At 43.4% G+C, this 7,843-nt stretch overlaps 1 protein-coding gene across 1 annotated transcript; it reads left to right on the plus strand.

Annotated features, from left to right (window-relative positions):
- Nucleotides 1-898: 898 nt before the first annotated feature.
- Nucleotides 899-7,267, plus strand: LOC123035026 (cytochrome P450 2C31-like). Its single transcript, XM_044452857.1, has 7 exons — nucleotides 899-1,057; nucleotides 2,406-2,582; nucleotides 3,948-4,089; nucleotides 5,186-5,361; nucleotides 5,423-5,434; nucleotides 5,824-5,965; nucleotides 7,020-7,267. The coding sequence occupies exons 1-7, from the start codon at nucleotides 899-901 to the stop codon at nucleotides 7,265-7,267; spliced, it is 1,056 nt and encodes a 351-aa protein (XP_044308792.1).
- The last annotated feature ends 576 nt before the right edge of the window (nucleotides 7,268-7,843 follow it).

The raw sequence follows: 7,843 nt of genomic DNA on the forward strand, positions 1-7,843 counted from the left end.
CAGCAGTGGGGACAAGAGAGGGGCCATGCAAGCAAACGCGCCGGGACCATTCCTGGTGACCAGACGTCTTCCCTACACCTTCTTGTCGGCACTGGTGGCCGTGAGCATGGAAGAGGACTGCTGCTTGTACACTACCTGGGGCTTGGTTCCTGGCAAGCGTTCCATGGAAGTCAGGAACTCAGGGCTTCTGAAAAGTACTCTGGAATCTCGGGAATCTGATGGATTCTCACCCCGCAAAAGGGTATTCTACACAGTCCTATGGTTCGAGATCAACTTGGATAGCTCCCACCTATTTCAGTGCATCTTCAGCATCTGTTTTGAGCTGAAAACTCTGAAAATTCTGAAAACTGAATAAATTCTCCCCCCAAATGGACAATGCACACCCCACATCTCCTAAAAAATCATCCCCAGGAATTCAGACCCAAAAGAGGAGAAGAAGGGGAAGAACCTAAGAGAGGCCCTGCTGGACCAGTCTAAGGATTGCTTTCTAGGAAGGGGTAGCAAAACTCCTGCTTGAAAGCCTGAGATTTGCCTTGAGTCCATCTCAGGCAGCCCTCTCTGTTCACACGGTGGCCAATCAGCTGCCGTGGGGAACCCAGCTGTATTTCATGACTGCAACAGCATCACCCCGCACATATTTCTCCAGCAACTGGCCTGCAGGTGCTTCTCCAGTTATTGTGGGAGGATCTATGCCAGGGACCGAACATTTTCTGCCTGGTACCTGTGCAAGTCCATCTTTCTCTCACTTTACCTGGAGGAGACTGAGCTGCAGAGAACAGGAGGCTGTCCATGGTTGCCCATCAAAGGTCCATGTCTGACCATGGCCACCAGCAAATGCCATTTTTTAATTGCCGGACAGTGGGGCTAGAGCTGGAGCAGTCTTTTCCCACTTTCAGGAATGCCCTTTGATCCAGCCTTCCTGCTCAGCTGTGCTGTCTCCAATGTCATCTGTGTCGCTGTCTTTGGGAACCGATATGACTACAATGACAAGAAGTTCCAAGCCTTTATGTCCTTAATGAATGACAGCTTCCATATTGCAAGCTCCTGTTGGGGACAGGTAGGCACCATCCTCCAGCCAGAGGGCTCTTTTCATGGGTTATAAAATTTACTTTTGTACATAGCATTAGCATACATTTTCTGTAGCGAGTTCCCTACCTCCCTTTTCTTTTTGTGGCAGCATTTATATCTTGCTCTGTAGCCTAAAAGGACTTTCAGAAAAACTTACAAAACAAATCCACATATTATTCCCTACCATCTGGCTCAGTATCCAAGTTTAGCACATGGCACCCAAGGAAAGGGGGACCGGAAGTGGGTGGATGTGTAGAATTAGTTGTTGCTTTTCTTTCTTTCTTTCTTTCTTTCTTTCTTTCTTTCTTTCTTTCTTTCTTTTAAACCTATTTGAAGAATTGGTGATGGTGGCAATTCATTTCTTCTTCTCCCTCTGCTCTTCACAAGGCAATTGTTCAAAAGGCCTCTGTGGTCTGGTAGAGAATTATTGAAGGACAGCAACTTTGCATCCTGTCTTGGTATCACCGGCAGCCTGCCTACAAGTTACACACGATCACTTCATCCTAAAAGGATTTGTTCCATATCCACAAACGTGTGTATGGGTTCCACATTGCAAAGCATAGTGAATTTCTCCTTCTCCTTCTTGCATTCCCTCTTTCCTTCTCCTTTTCTCCTTCTCCTTCATACTCCATGCTTTCTATTTCTCCTGTTCTCTTTCTTGGCCTCTTATCCTTCTTCCTCACCTTCTTTTTCTCCTACTATTCTGTTTCTCTCCTCTTCCTCTCCTTTCCCTCTCCCCTCCTTCCCTTCTTTCTCTTCCTTCTTTTTTCAAGCACAGCTTTCCAGGTCTGCTAATAAGCAGTATGGACGAAGGAAGCAATGTACAAGAGGGAAGAAAGAGAGAGCGAGAGAAGGACTGGCATTCTGACCCTTCATCCATTACCTGTGGGAGGCAGTGAAAGTGCAGGGGAAGGGGGAAATTTCATGAAAGCCACATTAAATCTGAATATATGTGAATAATACTGCCAATATAGAACACCCCCCCCCCCGCCTTTGTTAGAGTAGAAGTGTGCATTTGCTTCTTCAGAATAAATAACCTCATGTAATCTCATTGCACTCGGGACGTCGTGTCAATTACCAAAACAATTGTCCAAGCAGTAGTGCCATGCAGTTGTTAGAATGTTGGACTGGGTTTTAGTCCCCTCTCAGCCAGGATACTCACTGAATTATTTTGGGCCAGTGAAAGCTCTCAGCCTAAACTACTTCACAGGATTGCTGTGAGGATAAAATGGAGAGGGAAAACAAGATTATGGATACCACCTTGAATTCCTTAAAGAAAAAAGCTGGAAACAGACAAAATGGAAGCAGTGACATGTTTCTTCTGCTGTTCCCTCTAGTTGTACAATCTCTTACCTTCTTTCATGGCATTTATTCCTGGGCCTCACCATAGAGTGAAGAAAAACAATGATGCACTGAGGGAGTTTGTTTTAGAAAAGATTGAAGGACACAGAACTACCCTGGGCCCCACCACACCTCGGGATTTTATTGACGGCTTCCATACTAAGATGGATCAGGTAAGGTGAAGAATCACTGGGACGATGGCTCATGCCTCTGGCGCTTCCCCAGCAGAGTCTTCCCTAGCTTGAAAACTGACAAAGGAGGAGCTTTTCCCGTGGCTGATCTAGTCATGTAGTCAGAAATGTCTTCAGGGTTAAGTCTAGTCCAGGACTGCAAAGCTTTTTAAACCCGAGAGCCCCATTTGGACTATGCTTTATGACTGAGGGTTGCACATGCAGCCATAGTCAGATGTACAGGAGAACGTAATTGCTGCCACTTGCTCGACAAAACACAGCTCAGTTCCATGCATGTGTACAGAAAAGTAAGCCCTCAGCAACAATGCCTGCCATGGCATCCATTTGGTATGAGTGCCCATCACGCGCTCTCAAAATTCCGGCTCAACAAGCCCAGGTGCCTCTGCTTTGTTTCATCTTCACAGGAGGTACCTCTAGGCCACCCCCTTTATAAACTTTGCCAATCTGCTATACCTGTTTGCTGCCCAGGACCAAAGCTACTACTCCATCTTTGCCAAAGGTAAAAAGGGAAAGGTTTTTACATGACATTAAGTCCAGTCATGTCCAAATCTAGGGGCGGTACTCATCTCCATTTCTTAGCCAAGTGTTTGTCCATGGACAGTTTCCATGGTCATGTGGCCAACATGACTAGACACTTTTGCACAAGGAACATTGCTACCTTCCCACCAAAGTGGTACCTATTTATCTACTCGCATTTGCTTGCTTTCGAACTGCTAGGTTGGCAGAAGCTGGGACAAAGTGAAGGGAGCTCACCCTGTTGCGCAAATTTGAGCTGCCGACCTTTCAGTCAAGAAGCCCAGCAGCTCAGCAGTTTACACCACTGCACCATCCACGGCCCTTTGCAATAAGCTGCCCTCAGTGTGAGAGCCCAAGGAGTCGTTTGCTTGGCTGCGACACTCCTTTGTTCTCTGTCCCACTGATGGCTCTAATCCAGCTTCACACATATGTCTGGACAGTGCAATAGCTAAGAAATGGAATATTTTTGTGCCCACACACAATGTTTATTTATTTATTTAAAACTTTTATATGCCACCTCTTATGTGTGGAATCTCAGGACGGCTCACAATCAATAAAATCAAATACAACAGAACTGGGGAGCAGCAAATTCTTAACTTCCTGAGCAAAGAGGTTGAGTGAGTGCTGACTTGGATGACCAGTGATTATTTGGAGCCATGTCCTTTCTGTTTCAGGCCAGGCTCTAACACGGAAAAGACAATGTAAAGACTGAACAATGAATTCTGTGACTTTTAATCCTGTATAGCTGATGGGATATATCATCCATTCTGGTGCTCTGGAGCTTCCTATACAATAAGATACAATACTACATTGCGCTGTTTGTCTTTCCAGGAGATGCATAGCAGTGCTTCTGGATTCACCACGGACAATTTGGTTATCAGCATACTTGACTTGTGTGAGGCAGGAATCGAGACGATCAGTGCTACACTAAAAGACGGGCTCTTAATTCTGCTGAAATACCCAGAGATTCAAGGTGCTTTCCAGGTGCCCACTGCATCCCAGCAGTCTCAGTCCAGTCCTCTTTCACCTGTCAGCTACTCCATGCCTAACGGAGCCATCAATTCTATATGAGATGGCTGTTCAGTCTGGCTTGATTCATGGAGAAGTTGGGATGAGAAAGAATGTTTTGTTTCATTTCATTTCATTTTGTTTTGTTTCGTTTAATTTCATTTTGTTTTATTTTTGGCCAGTGGGCATAGTTTGAAACTTGGGAGGATTTTGTAAGCGCTCTTTCTTTTTTATCTACTTTTGATACCTCTAGAACACTTAGTCTACCAAATCTCTAAGTGACTCATGTGAAAGTTAAAATCACATCTGAATATGATATTTAAACACTTCCATTTCCATCCATAGTGCAGAAAAATCCAAGGGGCATTCAGATGGAGTAAATAAACAGGATGAAGAACAATGGTGATGATGATATCATAAAAATAGATAACAATTAAAAAGTTTAAAAGTGCTAAAAACAAATCACAGCAAAGAATAGCTCAGTAAAAACACAAGGGATTGTCCTGGATGTCCAAATAGGCCTTTCCTGGCCTTGGCATAAACCCGACACAGATTAGTCACCAGGCAGACCAGAGTAGGGAGGTTGTTCCATAGGTGGGGGCATCACAGAGAAAGCCCTCCCCTTGGTTGCCACCCTCCAAGCTTCCCTTGATGTTGGCTCTCAGAAGAAGGCCCCAGAGGTTGAGCATAACACAATCACAAGGTGTTTGTCATGGGGGCAGACTTGGGGAACGCAATGGGATGTAACAGCACCCGAGAATTGGAAAACAACAGCTTGAAATCAAGAGGAGACACAGGGAATCTTATCAGAAAAAGTCAGCCCCCACAACTCATTTTAACTCCCTTCTTTCATTGATTGGCCTTCCTGATTCTCTGCTTATGGATGGATGACTGGCCCTGAGGGTGCAGCCTTTGATCAAGGAAATAAACTACACAAAACAAGGGACAATCACTTAATGTGAATAGTGATTTGATTACCTTGGTTGAACAAAATGAGAATGATGTCTGTGAGGTTTCCCAAATGCCTGCAGTGATCTTAAATCCCACCCATTCTATTACAGAGAAAGTACGTGAAGAGATTGACCAAGTCATTGGCCAAACCCGAAGACCTTGCATGGCTGACCATGGACAGATGCCTTACACCAACGCTGTCCTTCATGAGATGCAGAGGTTCATCTCTGTCATTCCACTGAATGCCCCACATGCAGTGGTCAAGGACACTCCCTTCCGGCGGCATAGAAATGTTATAATAATAATAATAATAATAATAATAATAATAATAATAATAATAATAATAAATCATCCCAAAGGTCAGTTTTCAAAAGCCAAGATTCCTATACAAACAAGGAAATTTGCTGAGTCCATTATTTCAAAGCTTTTAAGAGGGATGCAGAAGATAAGGTCCATGGCCTGGATGAGATCCTCAGACATTTCCCAAGGGTTCCCAATCCACTGTTACCTTTCTTCTAGGGAAGCAGCAGGGGAAAGGACCCTTGCAAAGCACAAGATGCTTCCCCCACTGAAGTCAGCATGCCAACCGTGGTCCAAAGTACACTCATCATAAAAGAGGGGCCTTTACTGCTAAGTGCTCCTCAGACTTTGCTTAGAAGGATCAAGAAGGAGTCAGCAGCCCACCTTAAGGCATCCAAACTTACCCTTTGGTGTCCAGTTTGCTAACTCACTTCTTTACTTGCTAAAGGGCACCACTGTATACCCTGTTCTGAACTCTGTGCTGCGTGACTGCAAAGAATTTCCAAATCCTGAAGAATTTGACCCCCATCAATTCTTGCATGAAGACGGCACCCTCAGGAAGAGCGACTTCTTCATGCCTTTCTCAGCAGGTAAGGTCATTTCTTCTGCATTGGGCATTATCTAGGGGAATCACAGTTTTGTCCAAGTCAGGTCTTTCTGGTTGCTCTAATCTTTCTTTACTGGACCAGCCAAGTGCCAATTCTAACCCCTATCAAAGCATAATAATTTTGTTGAAGAGCAAACGGAGGTCCTAATTGGCTATGGGATTTCATTCTGGATTGGCCATACTGCCATAATGCAATGTAGGTGGGGTCTCATTGTCATCAGAACCATGTTTCAATGAGCAGAATAATGCTCATTCCCAAGAATTAGGGTTCTGGTTTTCAGGAAATGTAGGATGGCCCACAAAGAATGAGGTGTAGGGCTTTCTGTTAAGAAGGCAGTGGCAACTTTAGTCTTCTTCAGAGTATGTTGCCCTTCCTTGTGATGAGGATATTGATTTATATTCTCTCTACTCCCAACACTGGGCTGAAACCATTACATGACTTGTAGAATTAATGAAAATATTCAAAAGTTAATCACTTGCAATATAAAAGTACTATAAAATTCCAAAATTAAAACTAAAAAATTAAAATTGAAAATTGAAACAGCAGTAAAACAATATATTAATATAAATAATATATTATATTATTATAATATATTAATATATTAATATTATAATATAGCCCCACCTATGGAATGCACTCCCCAGAGAGGTCCGCCTGGCGCCATCGTTATTTGTTTCTCGGCGCCAGGCGAAGACCTTTTTATTTCAACAATATTTTAATAACTTTTAATATCAGCTTATAGGTTTTAATCTGCAGCCAGGGTGGATCTGGATTTTATGTGTATTATGTTTTATTTTATTTTATGTAAGCCATCCTGAGGCTAAGCGATGGGACGGCATACAAATACTCTAAATAAATAAATAATAAATAGCAAAGGCAGTCCAAACTAGAAGGAGCAAAAAAAAAAAAAAAAAAGGTGCAGAGAGTGACCCTCCTAAGAGCTCTTCCTGGAGCAACACATTTGCTGAATAATGAGTTGATGTAACAGTTGAAGAACCAGGTGTGACACAGGTTCCCTTATGCATCTCCTTTTCAGGTAAGCGGATTTGTTTGGGGGAAAGCCTGGCTCGCATGGAGCTCTTCTTGTTCTTGACCACCATATTGCAAAACTTCACACTGAAGCCCCTCGATGACCCTGAATTCATCGATATCAAGCCGCAGTTAAGCAGTTTTATCAACTTACCTTGTTCCTATAAACTCTGCTCTCCCATGCTGAAAAGGTTGACTCAGGACTACTTACAGCAATCTCATGGCCTAGCAGAGATGCCATCCTGGATTGCTTGACTTTCTTTTAAAGAAGTCTGCCTGGGCTGATGGCCCTGCAAAAGTGGTGTAAATATTCCTGATGGGCACTTAAATGGGCAGGAAAACTGATGGGAGAGATGGAATTCCCATAGACCACAGCAACTCACTCTTCAAAAATTCCATGGTCCGTTCTGGTGCTGAACCAGGTACCCTGAAGGCCATATTTTTAATTGTTATATTATCATTATTTATGTATGTATTTATGTATTCTTTGTGAGCTGCCCTGAGGCTTTGTTGCGATGGGGGTGGCATAGAAATGTTTTAAATAAATAAATAAATAAATAAATAAATAAATAAATAAAATATCCACAAGAGACTAAATGCTTCCATCTCCCCAGAACCAGGTCTCCATCATGGACAACAGGCCAGCTTTCTCAGCTAGAATGAAAACTGACTGGGCATTGAATGAAAGCAGTGGGCTAGCTCCATAGTTCGGAAAAGGGAATGGCACAACATCTCAAACAGCCCTTATTCTCCTCTTGTGCATTAAACCATCTCATCCATACCCTTCAAATATATCGAAGCCTCCCCTCCAGCCTTCCTCACATACATTTC

The sequence above is a fragment of the Varanus komodoensis genome, unplaced genomic scaffold (assembly GCF_004798865.1).
Source record: "Varanus komodoensis strain SLA01 unplaced genomic scaffold, ASM479886v1 scaffold75, whole genome shotgun sequence".
NCBI lineage: Eukaryota > Metazoa > Chordata > Lepidosauria > Squamata > Varanidae > Varanus > Varanus komodoensis.

Coding starts and splice junctions, on each gene's coding strand:
- LOC123035026 (XM_044452857.1), top strand. CDS start 899: ATGCCCTTTGATCCAGCCTTCCTGCTCAGCTGTGCTGTCTCCAATGTC. Junction 1,058..2,405: donor CAAGCTCCTGTTGGGGACAG/GTAGGCACCATC, acceptor TGTTCCCTCTAG/TTGTACAATCTCTTACCTTC. Junction 2,583..3,947: donor TCCATACTAAGATGGATCAG/GTAAGGTGAAGA, acceptor TTGTCTTTCCAG/GAGATGCATAGCAGTGCTTC.